This window comes from Anser cygnoides, chromosome 14 (assembly GCF_040182565.1).
Source record: "Anser cygnoides isolate HZ-2024a breed goose chromosome 14, Taihu_goose_T2T_genome, whole genome shotgun sequence".
NCBI classification, from domain to species: Eukaryota; Metazoa; Chordata; class Aves; order Anseriformes; family Anatidae; genus Anser; species Anser cygnoides.
The window spans coordinates 18,026,539-18,047,306 of NC_089886.1; the positions used below are offsets into that span (position 1 = coordinate 18,026,539).

At 40.3% G+C, this 20,768-nt stretch overlaps 1 protein-coding gene across 1 annotated transcript; it reads right to left on the bottom strand.

Moving 5' to 3' along the window:
- Positions 1-8,621: 8,621 nt before the first annotated feature.
- On the bottom strand, positions 8,622-19,430 carry MAT2B (methionine adenosyltransferase 2 non-catalytic beta subunit). Its single transcript, XM_066977246.1, has 7 exons — positions 19,273-19,430; positions 17,197-17,391; positions 16,190-16,304; positions 15,742-15,894; positions 10,629-10,822; positions 9,634-9,747; positions 8,622-9,184 (listed from the first exon to the last, which is right to left on the bottom strand). The coding sequence occupies exons 1-7, from the start codon at positions 19,333-19,335 to the stop codon at positions 9,014-9,016; spliced, it is 1,005 nt and encodes a 334-aa protein (XP_066833347.1). The 5' UTR covers positions 19,336-19,430; the 3' UTR covers positions 8,622-9,013.
- Positions 19,431-20,768: the final 1,338 nt, after the last annotated feature.

Sequence of the window (20,768 nt, forward strand, 5' to 3'; positions counted from 1 at the left end):
AATTGTATGATGTGTTGAATATTGCTTACATCTCAGTGTAATTAAATATCTCTGTAAAGCAGAGGTATTCTCTTACAGTATTGTTATTTACACCGTGTTTACATGGAAAGATGGGATGAATATTGCAAATGTTGGTATTCTGGAGATGGAGTTAACCATGTCTTCATCTGTGCTAATCTTATTTAACTTGCTTTTAGATAGAGGACTTCGTTTATAGATTCTGGTTATGTTGTACTTCCACTGTGTCTCTTTATGCCTTTTTTTTTTCTTCTTCTTAGTACCTGCTGCATTTGTGTATCACTGTCATCAGTGTACACACTTGCATTTATACTGCAGTGTAGACACTTGCATTATATAGGAGCTAACTGTCCAATAAAGACTTGTAATAGTCGTGTGCAGACTTGGTTCTTGTTTATGGTCTTTTAGGTAAAGAAAGTATAGTCATCTGTAGTCCAGGAAATATGGTGATCTAAGTACTCAGGAAGAAAATATGAAGCTACTGCTTCACCTGGGTGTATCAAGCAGCTCTTCATAAAGCCTTTATGATGTTTAGGTACTTGGGAGGGATAAAAAATACCTGGTATTGTCACCCGCTTGGCTGTGTATGCCTGTATTGCCTGTTGTTGCAAGGAATGGCAAAATTATTGCAAGACTGTTGATTTGTAATCTAGTTGAATTATTTTGAGGAAACATGTAGAACATCACATGGAGGAACATTTTTTGTTTTCATTTTGATACTTCCTTCTGCTTTTAACAAACTCTTCTCTTCCTGGTGTCTTCCTGTGGAAATGGAATTTGGGTAAAATAGAGCCCCCTTGTTATACAAGGGCATGTTTTTTCATTTTCAGTTCTTCAAACCTACACCCATCTTTTGAAACTCCACTGTTACAAGGGATGTGCTACTCAAAATATTCCTCTTTACACTCCTGCTAGAATACTAAAATACATAATTCATCTTGACCTTGTGCCTTGTCAGCTTTTAATACTTCTAATTGCCTGTCTGCTCCAGCATAATCATAAAACCTTTTAACATCTCACTTACTCCAGTATCCAGAATTTGACCTTCAGCCTGTCTCATGAATAATGGGCCAAAGAAATTCATTTAGACTACTTGCAGCATCAGCATTCATCTTCATCTTTACTGTGGCTGTTTTCTGCTTATAAAGATGTTGCACTTGTTTCTGCGTTTTCATGGTTCCTTTAACTGCTTTCTGTCATAGGATCATAGGATAATTCAGGTCAGAAGGGACCACAGGATGCCTCTAATCTAACCTCCTGCTCAAACAAGGGTCAGCTCTGAGATAAGACCAGGTGGCTTTATTCAGCTTGGTATTGAAAACCTCCAAGGACAGAGGCTGCACGTGCTTTCTGGGCAACCTATTAGGTTAACCTATATTAGTTAGGTCCATCTGTATGGCAGCCCCTGGATCTGGAGTTTACCTCAGAGATGAGTTATTCAGAGGTATTGTTGAATGAATTGAACTAAAATGGGGTATTTGTGCTATCTCTTTTTATCTCCTCACTCAACAGAACTAAGTGGCTAGGACTGGTGTCCAAATCCACCTTCTCTTTTATCATTTCTTTCCCTTTTCCTATTGACTTTTATTAAGAGTTTTTTTCATACCGTATTTTCCCATCAACCATTCAGGACTTTTTAAAACTACTGTCCTGATTTTTCTATCTTCTGGTGACTCAGAATCCCCAACTCACTCACTGGTAAATGATGATCAATAATTCTGAAAATTAGAGCATTCTCTTGTTGAGTTAAAAATAAAAATACACTGGTTGAATCAACACAAGAGAAGAACATGGTATTTGAAATTGTAAAGTACAGGCTGTTTTGGAAACTTACCACTCAGGCAATGGCAATAGGCACAACAATATGTGCATCAAACACAGCAGGCAAAAATATATATAAAAAATAAGGATCAAAAACCAAGTAATTAAAATTCCTACTGCTAACTAAAAAATGTGTGTGAAGAAGCAGTGGTGGAGGGAGGAGGAGGATAGCAGGAGGTCTGAAAAAATCATATATATATATACAAAAGTTTTATATACATCAGCCCTAGCTGTTCAAAAGAGCTTTCTCTGGAGACATGGGCCAAATGTGTCATTTCTGTCCTCTGACAAAAGCCTGGTACCACAACAGCTAACCACATAGCCTGTTCCCTTAGTTCAAATGGTAGAAGCATGTGCTTTGGTACAAGAGGTCCATATACAGACCTTTTCCTATAACATGTTCTTCCAGTTTCTTTGTACTACTTCTAATAACTGTGTGAGCAGTTATCATTCCCAGTTTTCTTTAAAGTAAAATATAAAAGCTGTAAAAGGCCCCCTTTGCCTTTTACCAACATAACAATCCCGTAAAATGCAGTGCAGTCTCTCTTTACACCTTCTGACTAGTGCAGAATTGTCACTGGGCTTGGGGTAGGAAGAGTGGCTTTGGGAATCTGCTCAGGTCCACCCCCATGTGATTACACTCACTGCCATCACTATCAGGTCCTAGACTGCAATGAAAAGATTTGGAGCTTAATTGCTCTGTTCTGGTACTGATATGTGTTACCGTAACCCCAGCAGAGTACTGTCAAGCTACACTTAAAATACATGTAAGGAGACAATGTGTATCTTTATTCTCCCGCCATCAAGACACTCTGAAGCACCCATGCTTCAAAGCTTTATGGCTGTGCTTAAATGTAAGCACGGTAAGGAACCCTACTGAAATCAATGGAACATTAAGCACAGGCAGAAATCTTTTCTGTGATAGTTTTCTTAATGTAATTCCTAATCCCTGCAGTCTACACACTTTTTCTTTTTCCATAACTATTAAGGGCAATTTTTCATGCTGGCAAATTCCTTATAACTTTACACAACAGTCATTATTTTGGAAGCTAGTGTCACAAAACAGCCAATCCTCCTTAAGAGCCCCTTCTTGGGTTATAAAGAAGCCAGCTCACACAGAAGTCTCATTTCTCTAAGGCTTTAATTAAATACAAATTCAGGCAAATACAAGTTATAAAGTAAACAAACAACACTGCAAAGCCACAAGTTCTCCGAGCCCAAGGCTACAACTCAAGGTCCCTCAAGACAGTGCTAAGCTTACCATTCAATTTATCTCTGAACTCCAAAATCTCATCAAAAACAGAATATATAGTAGGAGGCTATATATTTCTGTCTTATTATACAGTTTATCTAAGCTCCTGTTCCACCATAATCCCTCAGATGCTCAAACATTTTTATGTGAGTGACTGATTGCAAAGTTAATACATTAAACCAAAACACAGCTTAAATAAAGATGTGCCACTTCTAAAGAAAATCTGACTTGATTTAATTATAGAGCATGTGGGAACAGAATGGTTAAAAACTCTGATAATTTATGTCACTAGCGAGTTAGTGTAAATCAACCTCAAGTAAACATAGGTCAGAACTGACTGATATAATTTGAAATTAAATGTATCTGACAGGTATACACAGATCTGTTACAGTTCACTCCACTAATGTATTTTCTCTTTTCATTTAGGAAGTAAATTAGATTTAAATTTGGGTTGCCCATTTTGGCATGTTATTGCAGCCAGTAATCGAAGAGAGAAGAATTCCAGAGCAAAACGAAGCCCTGGGTTGATGCCTGTGGAGTTCCTGCAAGGAGGTGGACCCTGAAGGTATGTTAGGGTGGCTGGAGCAGGAGTTCGCCTGCTGCAGTCATGCTCTCCACACAGAGCATACTTTCTGAGCCTCCTACATGAACATATACTCCTTCTGAAGCATATACTGGAGCAGTAAATATTCCTTAACAGATTTAGTTACTGTTTGTGAGAATGCCCACTGAAAAATTGGTTTCAGCCCACTCTCTGTATTCAGATACCCACATTCACCTCTGTAGCAGAAGACTCAAATAAAATGAATTCAGATACTTGCTTATGTGTGTGTGATATTAGCACAGCTGACGTCAGGCAGATCTGAGTGAATATTTTCAGCCCTTTCTTAAGAGCTTGAACACACAGAACAGCTTCATTTATAGGAATCATTTTTCATGAAGTTTTTCTGTTAAGAACTGAACTACCACATTGCACAAATACTGAAGCAACAAAGGCCTGAACAGCAAGGTGACAGCGGATTTTATGAAGTGGTTTGCTTACTGTATGTCACAGAATTTGAGATGTTCTTTGAGTAGTATCCTTCCCACTGTCAAATGCATGCATTAAAATTCCCAACCTCTCTGCCTTATTGCAGTCCTTGTGTTTCACAACAGCCTTTTACGTACATCTCTCAGGCACGCAGTGGGGATGGGAGTAAGGTACTGCCTTGGTTGCAGCCTAAGCCAGTTGTAGCTTTGCTAATGAATATACTAGTTTGGGGTAGACTACAGAACAGCTGTCGCCCAGCAGAGAGATTTGGGATCTCTTTTGCCCAAGAATGCAGCCCTTGGAGCAAATTGCTTCTGCCTTCCCTCAGCTGTACTAATTTAATATGGACATGACAGGTGCATGGAGTGCTTGGCCAGATCCTCTTCAGACAGCTGAGATCGCAAAAATACCAGCCTGCCTTTTCATGCCTTACCTTTCTTTTTCTGAGATATATCACCAACTTCTGACAACTCACTTTCATGTGAAATCTACTGTGTAACATACAGTAAAAAATAAGAGAAGCTAAGAAATTGTTTTGAGCTGAAATTGTTGTGTTATCTGGAGTTTTTCACCTATGTTCTCAAAACTGTGGCTCTTCAAAACAATTTCATCCATCATCTGATTTTCCTGTTTCACTTTCACCTCACAAACTATGGCTCTCCAAGTACCATAGCAGAGTGCTGATGTCATACATCAGTTTTATTCTTTTTTTCAACATTTATCAGAGAGTGTATGAAATTTGTGATTTAATAGAATCTAGAACTCCAGAAAGTCACTCCATATCTACTTTTTGTTTTGTTTTTGTAACTTGATTGCAAAATCCTTGGTTTATAAGAAAACTGGGAAATTGAAATGCAGTGAAGGAAGTTGTTTACATCTTTTTGAAAAAAAAAAAAGGAACAACTTGTTTTATAAATCTGTTGGGCATGAAACTCCAGCTGTGCACAAAAGCCATTGGATATTACATCATTGGGATTTCTGCTACAGAGCTTCCACTAGAAAACAAACACTTTTATACCTTAGTGCTTCCCAAAACAGCCAAGAAATCTCCACAAATGACTCACTCCTGAAAAATGTCAGGTTTTTATTGAACTCACAGGAGCCCAACTTTCTGGGAAATTGGTAGTAGATACCGCTTCATGGCTTCCACTCCACTAGTCTAATAAGAAATCCGTACCTTTCCTTGAGGGCTTTTCAGTTTATCAGTTATAAGCAGAGAAGTGTGCCATTTTGGGAACTGATCCATACTTCAGTTAATGGAGTAAAGTGAAGACAATGACAAGTTGGTGAAGATGTAAAGTGACAAGGCTTTATGTGGTGCTTCAGCACAACAATAAAACAAAAAGGGCTGAATTTAAAAACAGAACTGTCACTCTTTGAAGAACAACATGAAATTCTTCTCTATGCTCCAGTATTAAAATATCATTGCTATGAAGCCATGCTCATAAAAACAGCTATAAGCGGGAAAGATCACTACACCAAGTCAACAAGTTACGTTGCTAAAATGCAGTAAATAGGTGTATTAAACTTTTTAAAATTTCAGTACTGTATTTCCCCAGAAGAACAATGGAGACAGAGAAAGGAATTGGAAGTATTTCTTCTATAAAATGCTAACTTCATCTTTCTTTGTTTCATTTTGTTTTGTGACAAATCTTTATGGTCTTTCTCTAATCATTACATGGAGGTTACATAAGACTAGATGATGTAAGAAACTTAGTTTCATTTACGAAAAACATATCCTTTGGGTTTAGAAGGCCTGCAAAATATAAAGCAAAGTGCATCTGTAGTCAACAAAAAAGAAACTTTAAAACCCTTGACTTCTCTTTCTTTATTCTCTTTACTGACAGAAAGCAATGAATATAGATATCAAAACAAATCTACAGTGAGGATTCAAGCAGGACTTTATAATGCCATGCCTTCACAATCACTTAAAAATTAAGTACACAGAAATTTTTCTGTACACAAAAATTGCATCTTATGCAATCACCATGATTTTGACCCTGAGCAGTTCTCTAGCTCTTGGTGATCACTGCAAATGCCTACAGAGCCACGAGACCAGGAAAAGAAAGCCAGAGAAGAAAAGGGAAGAGTAGTATGAACAACTCTTTCAGCAGCAATACAGCTTTAAATTGGTTGTCAGATTACAGCATTAGTTGCACCAGCTCTTGCAGGGTCTCCAGATGTTTCTTCGATATCTACAACCAAAGAAGATCATGGAATATCATGAAAAGTGTCTGTCAAGTAAGAAAGCGTAATGGAAGTTACATTCTCCAGGGCAACTTCCATTAAGCATTATGGTAAGGGGCATAGGTGAGGATGCAGATGCCTTTGGACAAGGTAAAACTGAACAGAGGCCTTCTCACAGAAATGATGAGGTTAAGTAATTTTTCATTTACTACTGGAGACTTCACAGTAATCATTTGTAATATTTTGACTTAAATTGTTAGAAGAACTGTTTTATCTGTATTTTGATTTAAATATGCATTTATATAAAAGATAGAGCTACTTGATTTTATTACAGTTAACATATGTAAAAGCTATGAATTTCATCTTTTCATCAGTAAGAAAAATGTTTCTTGGTAGGAAAAACTCCAGTGAACAAATGACATTAAATAACACATTTGCCTTGTACATTGTTAAATAACCGTATATTGCTAGACTGTTAAATAATTGTATATTGATACTGAAAGTTTGTATTTAGCTGCACACACATTCCCTGCCTTCTTTGCATCTTCCATGCATAATGTGGTCCTTTGAAACCTACTCTGGATTTGCAAGATGTCAGTGTAACTAGCTCCTGATCTTTCTCTTTCAAACACACATTTTTCCTCTTTCTGTGTGAAAGAATTCAATAGAGGTCTTGAGAATAACATATACAAGGTGCAACACATACATAAATTATATTGCCTACACCATATTCAAAAGTGTTGTCTGGAATGCTAGTTAGGAAAATTCCCCAAACCAACCTTTCCCTGCTGTTTGAGCAATTGTACGCTTCAGTAAATAACACAGAAATGATTCTGCAAATGTTTAAGAACATGAGTTCATACTTTTTTTTAACTGCTTCCATGATGTTTAATATTAATTGTTAATTTGCTGTGATTTAAAGAAAAAAAAATATATTATCTCAAATATACATTAGTTGCCCACAAGTAGAGAGGATGTACTCTGAATCTCCACAATCAAGCACTGAGGCACATTCCGTTTCAGACTCGTATTTTCAAAACTGTCTGTAACGTATGTGCACATTAAGTTCCCAAGATTGTGGCACAGTGACAGAGAAACACTTATCTAACCTAATCTACGTCTGGAAATAGTTCATTAAATTAAGAAAAATAATTACAGAAAGGGCACGCGGAGATTTCAAGACCTGGAAATATTTATGACTTGGAATAAACAAATCTTGATAGGAAAAAAAGAACCAACAACTGTTTCTCATGCTGGCAATATTTATTTATTGTCATTTTGGAAACAGGTTACCATGTGTATATCAGGACTTCAGAGTAAAAACACATCAGGATAATGACCTCTTAATATATGCCAGTTGAAAATTGAAGGACTGAATGTAAAGCTGACCTTTAGAAAATCTGAACTTGGTCTATTTTTGCCCCCCTCCCACCTTTTTTTAACCTGAACACCCCCACCCCCTCTCCATTACAGTTTCAGAAAAATAAATGATCATCAAAATGCAACTTTTCCCAGTTTTACTAATGAACTAATGATCTGCCGGCAATCTCAGAACATTTATATTGTTGATTTTAACATCTTCAGAAGGAAGCTCACCTTTACAAACTATGTTCTTCCTCCACTTTACGTAGCTACTGCGTCCAACTTCAAGGACTAAATTTAAGCAGATCCAAGATTTGGTTATATTAGACTACTGTGGTTATATCATTGCAGTGCAAACATTCAACATATGCACTTGGCTGTTCCAGAATGAGCTGCATCAGTGCAAGATCTGAGAGTCTGTGCAAAAGAAGCTGCAGTGCTATAAACTCTTGAAAATACCTTTCCTCTCTTCTCTCACATGTATTGACTAGCAACATCTTCCTCCAGCTAAATTTCACCAATCCCATATACTATTGAAAAGAGAGAAAGATGAAGATATTTCATGCTTTTATACAAAAAAAAAAAAAATACAACCCCCCTGCTCAAAAAAAAAAAAATCCTCTAATACCCACCCCCAAAAGAAAGGTCAAAGCTATTTCTTCCCCACCCTCCCAAACCCTCTTCTAGCTTTTATAAGTCACCATTAGAACAAGTGCATTCAACTTGCTGTACAAATATGAAGCTGCAGGCATTCTAATAAAAGAACACTTGGAAAATATTTCAAGCATAAAAACTACACTTGATAACTGCAAAAATAAAGTCTCACTTTTTTTAAAAAACATTTTGATCCAAGCTCTAGCATAACAAATATTTAACAATTCCTGCTTCAGTCTACCTTCAGAGTAACGCCACCTTCAGAAATTAAAAACAAGTAACTCAGATTTTTGGTGATAAAGTAACTGACCATACCTTTTAATGAAGTGAAATGGTATATACAACAATGGCACAGACCTTAAGCATCAACAACGTATGTCAGCCAAAAAGAAGTTCACAAGTCATCTGAGTAGTTCTTAGCATCAAATAGTACTGATTACTAAGAACCATAATCTGCTAGGAATAGACATTAAGTTACACTGGTATGAATGGAAGGAAAGATCCACAACATCGTACAGGCTCAGTTTTTGTCACTGAACTTTTTTTAGGCAATTTCACTAGTGCAAGACCGTACGTTTACCTGATTAAATGAAACGCATAAGTGTCACAATTTAAGAACACTCATACAAAACTATTTTTTTCTTTTAAAAAAGTGCCACATACCATACTTTTACTAAAAAAATTACAAACTAATGGAAGACTGTCTGCCTCCATCTCTTGTCAACAAGGAACGGCCAAAGTGATTCCTTGATTCCAGCTCGAAATGGTGTTCTCTGACCAATCCCCAGCATCTCCAGCTTGGAGCAGTCTAGCTGAGCATTCCTTGGACGGAGGGCTCCCATAACGGGACAATCAGTAATCTATAAAATAAATAAAGAACACATCACCAGACAGAAATGAAAAAAAAATGTATTCTTTTATATGTTCATTTATATGTTCCATTCATAGCTTTCTATATGGGTCATTTCCTCTCCTCCCTTCAACTACGCTATGTTCTTATTTTTTTTGTGACTAGTTACAAGGTAAAAAAAATGTGCTCAAAAAAAAAAAAGGCTTTACTCATTACTAAGGACAACTATAGAACTACTCTGCAGAAACACCATTACGCTGCATACTGCTTACCAGCTAGGTAATTTTCATAATCCAGCACGTTAAAGTAGCATCCTCAGCAATAAATCTGCTATGCTAAACACACTCATCTAGATTGTCCCAAGAAGTTTACTTCTGGAGCCACTGTGAGACTGTAACCTACTACTTGAAATGATAAAGCACATCCCTCTTTCTACACGTTCAACAACACATCACTTACCGGTCTCAAGTGGCTGCTGGGAAGGTTGAAAGCATCTGCAATTGCACATGCCATTTCATACTTGGTCATCTGTTCATTGCCAGACCAGTGAAATGTTCCTTTTATGGATGGGTCCTGGGAGGAAACAGTAAGCACTAGTGAAAAAAAATGCAGCTACCCTCCAGACTAATTCCTGTGCAGAATAAGCATCCAGCAGCAGCCCATCCTGAGAAGCACTTTACAGCACTGCACTTTTCTGGGGACAACTCACATACCTTCAGGGCACACCTGCCTAGAGATTGAGACTGAAAATCTGTGTTACGTTTATTTGGCCAGACTTTTCAAAGACAGTTTGTATTTGGTAGAATTAACATGAAGGAAAGGAGCCAACCAACCAAGGTTAAACAGCTGAGGAAGAACTCAGCTGTTCTATACTGTTCACTTAATTCAAGAACAAATGCGGAAGACACCACTCACATTCTGCATGTTAAACTTGAAACCACGTAACAGTCTTATCAAAGAGATTGACAGCACCACATCCACAATGTGTTTTTTTCATTTTCATTATTTTGCAAAGATGGCAGCCTTAAGATGCGGTGCTGAATAAATGCAATGAAGTATTTAAGTCCAGTGGACTATCTTCTGTCTTTTCGATGTTCTTAATACAGTAATCAATAGCATCTTTGAAAGTACTTTCAACCACCATGATTTTTTTTAATCAAAAGTGACAATTTGTAGAAGGCAGTGAATATATTTCTCTCCTGTACACTAGAAGAGACGTGACAGTTTTGAGAACGATCCATTCTGTTACTTCACCCACTTTTGTTCCAAATATCAGAACACCTGCACACACTGTCACGTAAAGAAAACATACTGCATTATTACAGACAGTTCTTTCCTCCCTCCCAGTGTTCCAGAACTACAAAGAATAAGGCAAGTTAGACGCAGGTCTCAGTTTTTTAGAAAGAACTGGGACTGGTTTTACACTGAAGAGGCTTGTTTATTTAAATTCTTACCAGCATTCTTTTCTCTGCTAGTTGTCTGCAAACAGTTGCTACATCCTTCACGTTAGTAGGAAATCTTTGTTGCCAATGATCCATGTTGGCAGATTTATTACTGAACTGCACTTTATCAAACATAACAGTCACAGCGCTTTCCTCCAGTCTTTCTACCTCTCCATACAAGACAGGAATCCTAAGTACTGCAGCACCTAAAAGACAGAGTATTAAAAAGAGTATTAACAGTGCTTATGAAAGGTATTAATGCTCTAGTAAAACCTGAAAGAGGTTTTGGAAGCCTTAAGAAACATGTTGGTGATATTAATTGCTTTTTCTTTTTAATTTGTATGTGCTTAATGTTTGTCCTCCGAACATGATTTTGAATTTAACTCAATTAAAACAGTTTTTACAAACACTAAGTTCACATAGGCTCATTTTCATTTATGCCATTGATTTTCACAGTGTTAACAAGCTTTACTTAACACTGCAAGCCTGTTTGGGTTAGGGAAAAACAAAGTGGAACTATGTAGTTACTCCAACATTCCCCATCTTCCCTTAGTAAAAGCAGGAACAAACATTCCCACCATCTACATACAGTAGAAGTATGTAGTATTTATCAGGCATCAGACAAATCCATGTCACCTGGCATGCAGAAACCACTTCCATAAAGGAGGATATTCAGGATATTATACAGCAGAAAAAGATAGGAACCTTGGAATCAATAAGAAACATCATACATAAAGGACAAATGCACAGAATATCTCAGTAAATAATAATAGATGCCAAGACAATGAATTGAGAAATTAAAGTAGGAGAGAAGTAGGAGCGAAGTAGGAGCGGGAGTAGGAGTAAAGTAGGAGTAAAGCGGGAGTAGGAGTAAAGTAGGAGTGTCCTGGTTCCAGTTAGGACAGAGTTAATTTTTCCTCATAGTAGCTGGTAGGGTGCTATGTTTTGGATTAGGATGAGAAGAGCGCTGATAACATGCTGATGTTTTAATCGCTGCAGAGCAGTGCTTACACCAGGCCAAGGACTTTTCAGCTTCTCGCTCTGTCCTGCCAGCAGGCAGGCTGGGGGTGCAGCAGGAGCTGGGAGGGGACAGACCCAGGACAGCTGACCCAAACTGGCCAAAGGGGTATTCCATACCATCTGACGTCATGCTAAACAATATACAGGGGTGGCTGGCCGGGGTGGGGGGCCGGCTGCTCGGGGATAGGCTGGGCATCGGTCAGCGGGTGGTGAGCAATTGCATTGTGCATCACTTGTTTGGTACACATTATTATTGTTAATACTATTATCATTATCACTATTATTACTATTATTATTATATTCCTGTCTTATTAAACTGTCGTTATCTCAACTCACCGGCTTCACTTTCCCGTTTCTCTCCCCCATCCCAGAGAGGGAGGGGGGAGGGTGAGCGAACGGCTGTGTGGTGTTTAGCTGCCAGCCGGGTTAAACCACAACAAGGAGTAAAGCGGGAGTAGGAGTAAAGTAGGAGTAAAGCGGGAGTGGGAGTAAAGTGGGAGTAAAGTAGGACTGGGGGTAAATTAGGAGTGGGAGTAAAGCGGCAGTAAAGCGGGAGTAAAGTAGGAGCAGGAGTAAAGTAGGAGTAAAGCAGGAGTAAGATAGGAGTGGGAGTAAAGTACGAGTGGGAGTAAAGTGCGAGTAAAGTAGGACTGGGGGTAAATTAGGAGTGGGAGTAAAGTGGGAGTAAAGTGGCAGTAAAGTGGGAGCAGGAGTAAAGTAGGAGTAAAGCAGGAGTAAGATAGGAGTGGGGGTAAAGTACGAGTGGGAGTAAAGTAGGAGTAAAGAAGGACTGGAGGTAAATTAGGAGTGGGAGTAAAGCGGGAGTAAAGGAGTGGGAGTAAAGTAGGAGTAAAGCAGAAGTGGGAGTAAAGTGGGAGTAAAGTGGGAGGAGTGAAGTGGGAGTAAAGCAGGAGTAAGAGGAGTGGGAGTAAAGTACAAGTGGGAGTAAAGTACGAGTAAAGTAGGACGGGGTAAATTAGGAGTGGCAGTAAAGCAGGAGTAAAGAGGGAGTAAAGCAGGAGTAAAGAGGGAGTAAAGTAGGAGCAGGAGTAAAGTAGGAGTAAAGCAGGAGTAAGATAGGAGTGGGAGTAAAGTACGAGTGGGAGTAAAGTAGGAGTAAAGTAGGACTGGGGTAAATTAGGAGTGGGAGTAAGGTGGGAGTAAAGTGGGAGTAAAGTGGGAGCAGGAGTAAAGTAGGAGTAAATCAGGAGTAAGATAGGAGTGGGGGTAAAGTACGACTGGGAGTAAAGTAGGAGTAAAGTAGGACTGCGGATAAATTAGGAGTGGGAGTAAAGCGGAAGTAAAGCGGAAGTAAAGCAGGAGTGGGAGTAAAGTAGGAGTAAAGCAGAAGTGGGAGTAAAGTGGGAGTAAAGTGGGAGAAAAGTGGGAGAAAAGTGGGAGTAAAGTGGGAGTAAAGTGGGAGCAGGAGTAAAGCAGGAGTAAAGCAGGAGTAAGAAAGGAGTGGGGGTAAAATACGAGTGGGAGTAAAGTAGGAGTAAAGTAGGACTGGGGGTAAATTAGGAGTGGGAGTAAACCGGGATTAAACCGGGATTAAAGTGGGAGTAAAGTGGGAGCAGGAGTAAAGTAGGAGTAAAGCAGGAGTAAGATAGTGGGAGTACAAGTGGGAGTAAAGTAGGAGTAAAGTAGGACTGGGGGTAAATTAGGAGTGGGAGTAAAGCGGGAGTAAAGCGGGAACAGGAGTAAAGTAGGAGTAAAGCAGGAGTAAGATAGGAGTGGGAGTAAAGCAGAAGTGGGAGTAAAGTAGGACTGGGGTAAATTAGGAGTGGGAGTAAAGCGGGAGTAAAGCGGGAGTAGGAGTAAAGTAGGAGTAGAGCAGGAGTAAGATAGGAGTGGGAGTAAAGTATGAGTGGAGTAAAGTAGGAGTAAAGTAGGACGGGGGTAAATTAGGAGTGGGAGTAAAGCGGGAGTAAAGCGGAAGTAAAGCAAGAGTGGGAGTAAAGTAGGAGTAAAGCAGAAGTGGGAGTAAAGTGGGAGTAAAGTGGGAGTAAAGTGGGAGTAAAGTGGGAGTAAAGTGGGAGTAAAGTGGGAGTAAAGTGGGAGTAAAGTGGGAGTAAAGTGGGAGTAAAGTGGGAGTAGGAGAAGTAGGAGTATGAGTAAAGTAGGAGTAAAGTAGAAGTGGGAGTAAAGTAGAAGTGGGAGTAAAGTAGAAGTGGGAGTAAAGCAGAACTGGGAGTAAAGCAGGAGTAAAGCAGGAGTAAAGCAGGAGTAAATAAGTGCTAAGGGAAGGACACCTCATGATGGAAAGCATCATACAGTTGTGTTAATAACACTAGAAAGATCTTTTGGGGAAAAATTCCAGAATGGTAAGACATGGATTAATAGTAATGCACATTTTTTTTGTTAAAAGAAAACAAAAACACAGCACTCACTCTGTGTGAGTCACATAAAAGTGGAGAACTTAGAAAAACAAAAACAAATACAATAAAAAGCCACGACATTGATTTCCTGCTGCTCTAGAAATACTTGCTGAGTGAACATATACCAGTGTTCTTCCTTAGTTTAAATACTGCTGAAGATACTTGAAAATAGAATTGTCAAGCAGTGTTCATTAGCTGAGTAAGACCTTCCTTTTGTTCTCAGCTAGAGACTTGAAACAAACATCAGCTTCATTACCCATAGTTCTATAAACCTACTGGACTTTTTTAGTTTTATATGTGTGAATACTGAATATAACTTGTTTCCCCTCCTAACCAAATTAAAACATGTTTAAAAAAATACACAAAACCCAACTAATTAAACTCAAATAACTGGTGGGGATCATTGTATTACACAACAGAAATGAGTAGGGAAATAAATATCTTCACACAACCACAGACATTTGATAGACTAGAAGCTATCTGTACAGTATTATCAACTTAGTGGCTAGAAGACTAATATGTGTAAAATAGGTGTTTATGAAACATAATTGATGTTTCCAAGCATCTTACTTGGCACCATCTCAAAATGCTTTCTGCTAATACCACTGCTGCTACCCACTAATGCTCGATAGATCACGCTCAAAAAGGTTATGGAACAAAACTGCAATGTTGAACGGGGGCAAGGATCTAGCAAGAAACCCACACGTACTTGAATTTGTTGCATCTTATCTTCATTACCAATCTAGAAGAGGGAGCAAACAGCATCATAGTCAAACTCAGATTATGTTTACTTATTGAAAGACTGTCACGCTAATTTATCAATTGGTCAATCCTGTGGCTAAACAGGGCTGACTCAGAATGAGAGTACCACATTCACTTATCAGAAGCCTCTTTTACAGATGCATTGACATCTTCAAATTTCCTGAGAAAACAGGAGTGTAAACTGACAACATACTATCTAGAAACAGTCAAACCTCTCTTACAAGAGCTAAATTTTACATACAAGGGAATATGTTTAGTCCTAAGATTTCTTCCTTTACTAAGCAGAATGTTAAAAAGTATGTTTCTGCATTTTGAATGTTAGTTTTCATTAAGATTTATATCAAAAATAATCCAAGACGTTGCTTAAAATCAATGTTACTAACCCCTTAGAAAGTTGTAATACTAGGAATCTAATGCATGTGGCAAGCAATGCATGTGGCGTGTAAAAATAAAACAAAGTCTTATGTAAAGAAAGCACAACAGGAAATCAGCAAGAAAAACAGAAGAGTAAAAGCAAAAGCCTATGTTGATTTTGTCTGTATTATTGTTTTATCAAAAGTCTGTTTTTCCCCGTGAAGTGAGCACACATTTAGAACAACTGCAATGCTTCTCCCCTCAGTAACAGCAGCTATGAGTCAAGTATGGTAAAGTTTCTGCTATTACAACATATTCCTGATATATTTTATTTAGAAATAGTTGATTCACATTACACAAACTCTGGTAGATGTCCATCAGCAGAGACAAGGAAGACAAAGGAAGAGCGGCACAAGTAACAAATTAAGAGTTAGTCAACCTGTAAATAACAGAAATGCCTGATGAGCAAGGAGACTTGACTCCTTGTCACATTGCTTTCCAACTCTGTTGTCAATAGTTTCACAACTTTATCACTGACGAAGTTGTATGTTAGCTTAATCAACTCCTAAGTAAAAATAGAAATCATGAAAAATGAGCAAGTGTATCCTTACCGTCATTATTTTCCAGGACTGCCTTTTCACCCTCCAGTTTGGTTTTACCATACAAATTCAGGGGATTTGGTATATCAGTCTCTTTATAAGGAGGGTTTGTTCCATCAAATACATAGTCTGTACTAATGTAGATGAGAAATGCTCCAATTCCAGCTAGAAGGAAAACATTTGTATGCATTATTTTAATGCACGCCTTGCTTGAAATCTTAATTGAAGTTTAAGCAACTCTCTAGAAGACCTCATCTCCTAGCCCCATTCATTGCCTCTGTTTGTCTTTTCACTGATTCTTCACCTAGAATAACGTAAGCCAGCCTTACAGAAAGTGCATCAACTGACACTGGTAGCAGAAACAACATTCAGAACTTTAAGCAACTTACTCACTTGTGCATCGGCATAAATAAATGCAGTAGTCTAACAAGAAAACAAATCCATGAGACAGTCTTCTTACCTGCTTCTTTTGCTAGGTTCCCTGAAGCAGCCACGTTGAGCTGAGAAGCAGCATCTGGTTGGCTTTCTACAACATCCGGCCGTCTCTCAGCAGCACAATGCACTATAACATGAGGCTGGAAATCAAAGAATTATTTTGAACAAACATCCTCAAGAAGTTGCAGTTCCATCCTAACTGGAGAGATCCGCTCCCTCAGGCAAAAAGGTGTTTTACTAAGTTGTAAGAAGTAATAAAAGTTGTACTGTTTTTAATCGTTGCAATCTGAGGAGCATGTTTTCCTTAGGAAGCTAAACAACCAAGCTGCTTCAAGGTTTCACATTAGAATACCAAAGCTTTGACCATTAATTTTGCAACCATGACCTTCAGTATCTTCTATCTTACAGAAGACCAAGGCTGTCTTTTTTTTTTCTTCAACTGTGTAATAACATAAAACAGGGGAAAATGTAACATCTCACATAATGTAATTAAAATGGTTGGGTTAAGGTTTTTTTGGATAAACTATTTACCCACGGCTTATTTGACATACCCAAACTATTAACAAGATATTTTATAGAGCGGCACCCTACATCATGCTCTTCAGTTTTTATATATCCCTGTTGCAAGTCGGCATGAAAGGACAGGGCACTCCTTGCCATACTGCACGCTCAACATGCCACAGCTGCTATATTCTAGTGTTCTTCAACTTCAAAAGAACTACTTTGTGTTACTGCGTCAACAACTCACATTTATCTTTTCATTTAAGCCACCCATGCGAGCGTACTGACACACACATCTATCACCTGCATTCTCCCTGTGGTGACGTAGGGAAGTTCAGAACTGTTTGCACCTACAGAGCAAACCCCCGCTCCAGAGACATCAGGCATGACAGCTGTATCCTATTTCAGGGCTCTGCTAATGCATTAGCTCCGCCGAAGCCACATGACCTGAGTATCACAACAGCACTGCCAGCTCACTGCTAGACATATCAAGTACTGCCCATACTTCTTATATCTGCTCCCAAAACTCACCTGAAAATCACGGATAATCTCATGAACTGCGACGGAGTCGAGAAGATTAATCTGTTCAAATTTAGGCTGAGCTCTTCTGTATCCACAGCCAACTGCATTCCAATTATTTTGATTGAATTCTTTAAACACAGCTCTGCCGAGAAGTCCCGTAGCACCAGTAATTAAAGCTCGTCTACTGGGAATATCAACATCTTCCTAGGGAAATGAGAACAGGACAAGGTTGCTTTCTAATGTTATTTAGTCGTTTTGCTTGTTTTCTGTCCCCTTTCTTATAAAGTTAGCAAGATTGCAGCAAGAGCCACTGTATTCATTAGCTTTCCTTGTGATGCAAGTGCTTTGACTTGAGTGTCTCATGGAATACAACCATCTGGGAACACTGATACTGTACCGAGCCAAGTACTTACACATAGTCTTGAAGATGCTGAAAATAAAATTCAAATAAAAAACTTCTTCCACAAGAAGTGGGGGAAACAAACCAAACAACCAACATAGACAAACTCAAAGGGCAGAATTTTAATTTCACTCAGAATCTGATAACTTTATGAAACTTGAAATAGAAGAAATAACTTCTTTTGAACATGGACCTGAATCTTTCAGATTTAGGGTCCACATCCTGCAGTAAATTATTTTGGACTGTGCCTGTAAAAAGCTCCAACAATACACTACACTGTGGGCCTACACATTTGAAAACAAATTTTAATATTAAATGCAACACTAATTCATCAGCAATCGGCACACTGGTCTAGTATCCAAACAAAAATACAGCTCTTTGTTTTGCTACATGGATGTGGAAATGATGTGATCATTTGTACTGCTGTACTGCTAACTCAAGCTTCACTTCAGCCACAGCACATTTCAGTGCTTGAGATGGGTGTGCACATGAATCTGCAAAGTTCATTCCTCTCCACCACCACTCACTCGATCCTCAAGCTCTCAAGAAAACACACACAAGATTCCTGGAGGTCTGTGCAACCTTTACTTCCACATTTTACTTCTGCATGTGTCATTGAACAAGAGCCTGCCAACAACAAAAACAAAAACGCGCTTATATGTCAGTACTGAAGAAAGCTGCAGGCGTACAGAACTTCTACATCTTGGATCTTCCAAGCACATTATATGCAGACAACTTGTGATAACTGACAATATTTTTGTAAACACTGTCTACTACGCAGTTGTAATAACTCAGCTCCTTCCGAGCCTTCTCACATTTCCAGCCCCGTAACCCACCACTGCCTGCTGGTCACGGCATGGGGTTCCTGCCCTCGGCCCTGCAGGTTTGAACACTTTTGCTCCACAGAGGCAAATGCAGAGGTGCGCTACAGAAAGAGGTGGGCCTAGTCCAAAGCAACTGCTGAAAGTTGACGGCACATCGCACGTATTTTCTTCAACTCTAAGGCTGTGGACAAAGGATGACTTATTCCTGCAAGTTACACGTGAAAATTAGTAACTTTTACGTGGACTGTTTCCTGAAAGGGACAAACTACAGAAAATCATGTTTAAAAAATTACTTTTACGTTTACAGTGAATTTGGCCTCACAATACACGTTGAGTGACTGCTCCTTAAAGCTGCCTGTGCTAGTCTGCACTGGGTGAGAGCAGGAAAGCACCGATTCCCGGCTCTGTTTTGCACTTCTGAGCCTCACAGGACAGACCACCAGCACCTCTACAGACAGGCAGCACCTGCCCCTAAAAACCAAAGGCCGGCCGCAGGAAAGCGAAGCGAAGCACGCTCTGGAGACGTGACAGGACACCTCCAGCCAGGATCAGGTGACCGCAGCCAGACGCGCAGTTTTCCAGGAGCAGAGGGTGACAGACTAACAAGTGCCACCCGTGAGCCCTGGGGCAGCCTCCCGGCCCCCGCCGCACACAGCCGCTGCTCGCAGGAAGCCACCCGGCGCCGCGGGAGGAGTGCCGCGAGGAGCCCGGCCCGGCCGGCAGCAGGAAGCCGCCGCTCGCCGCCCAGCCCCCGCCGCCCCGCCCGGCACCTCCCGGGGCAGCCGCAGGCCCTCCCCGAGCGCCTCGCCAGCGCGGCCGGGGCAGGGAGCGCCCCGCCGAACCCCCCCCGGCCCCGCGCACCTCCACCAGCTCGCAGCAGCCGGGCACGAAGCGGATCCGCAGCTCCTTCTCGCCGCCCACCATGGCGGGGCCCGGCGCGGCCCGGGCCTGGGCCTGCTCCTGCCGCCGCCCCGCAGCACGCCCCGAGGGGCCGCCCCGCGCATGCGCCGCGCGCCGCCCGGCCCCGATTGGCGGGGGGCGGCCGGGGCCGGCCCTGGGGGAGGGGGCGGCTGCGGGCCGGGGCCGGGTAACGGGCACCGCGCAACGCCCCGGGCCCGGCAGCTCCCGCCCCCAGGGGGTGCTCCCGCCCCCAGGCTCCGGCTGGGCCCCGCCTGCTGCTGGAGGCACCGAGCTGTGGCAGAGGGAGGGGCCAGAAGGCGCCCGGGGTGCTCTCACAGCTTCACCTGCTGAATGCGGGCCAGGCTGACGCGATTGAAGGCACCGCGGGGTAGTTCAGAAATTAAGAGCGAGCTTCTACCACAGCAGTTAAAACACTATGAAAAATATCAGATAATTAAACTTGCATGGAATCCTATATTAACAATGATCATGACATACAGAAAACCAACAACTACAGGACAAAACAGCATACCTATAACAACACTTTAGCTGATTCTTCCTTTCTTGAATGGTAGAGATCTTATTTTTTCCCTTGTAATGAACTGTAAATAGGTAATAATTCCCTTTCCAGTATCTCAGAATTTTATTCAAAATATCACTCATTCACAACTTGAAATTCAGAAGAAATGGGAAATGCCAAGGTAACAACTCTGAGCACATTCCGAACCGCATCCCTTCCTCCCTATAAACACTGCAATACTTCATGTTTTTGAAAAAAGTGGAAATAAATTCTACTTTCCAGACTTAGATCAAGATGAAAATAGGAAAACGTATTAAGCACCTAAGTCTCAAGCTAGGACTATAAATTCGTCTGTAAAATACCTTCAGCTTTGTCACCACTGTATCTGCTACAAAAACTATATGCAATTTGTTAAATTATATTTTGTTATAAATAAAGCTTAAATTACACTGAATTCACTACTTTTTCTAGTTTATTTTATTAGTTTTAATTACAAATAGATTTATTTTGTGAAACATGGCTTCCTTGGAGTAGTGGAATCAAAAATTGACAACAGTCCACATCAGTCATACCAGCATAATGCATCCCTGGATAACTGTAACGTACCATTCATAATTTAACATTTCAGGCTGTAATTACAGGAGCTACAACTAATTCTCTCTCTCATTCTGCCTCAATTTTGTAACCAAAGTATGGCAGCAATCTTCTAACGTAAATCTCCAGATCCTTACCTGATCCATTTCCACCAGCATTTCAGGCATTGCCTCAAACTGTAGGAGGAATTTCCAGTCTAGGCAATGATTGCTGTTCAGCGGTGCATTCGTGCCTTTGTCTGCTTTTGCCTGCAGAGAGCACGTGGACTGAAAGAAGCAGTAGCTCAGATGACCTTTGAAACCCAAATGCTAATCCAAGCCCTAGATCACGTGTGGTTCTGAAT

Excerpts from the sequence above, each read along its gene's own strand:
- MAT2B (XM_066977246.1), bottom strand. The coding sequence starts at position 19,335 with ATGGTGGGCGGCGAGAAGGAGCTGCGGATCCGCTTCGTGCCCGGCTGC. Across the intron at positions 16,305-17,196 it reads AGATTATCCGTGATTTTCAG|CCTCATGTTATAGTGCATTG; the intron begins GTGAGTTTTGGG and ends TTTGATTTCCAG. Across the intron at positions 10,823-15,741 it reads AGTCCTGGAAAATAATGACG|GTGCTGCAGTACTTAGGATT; the intron begins GTAAGGATACAC and ends TCTGTCTTTTAG.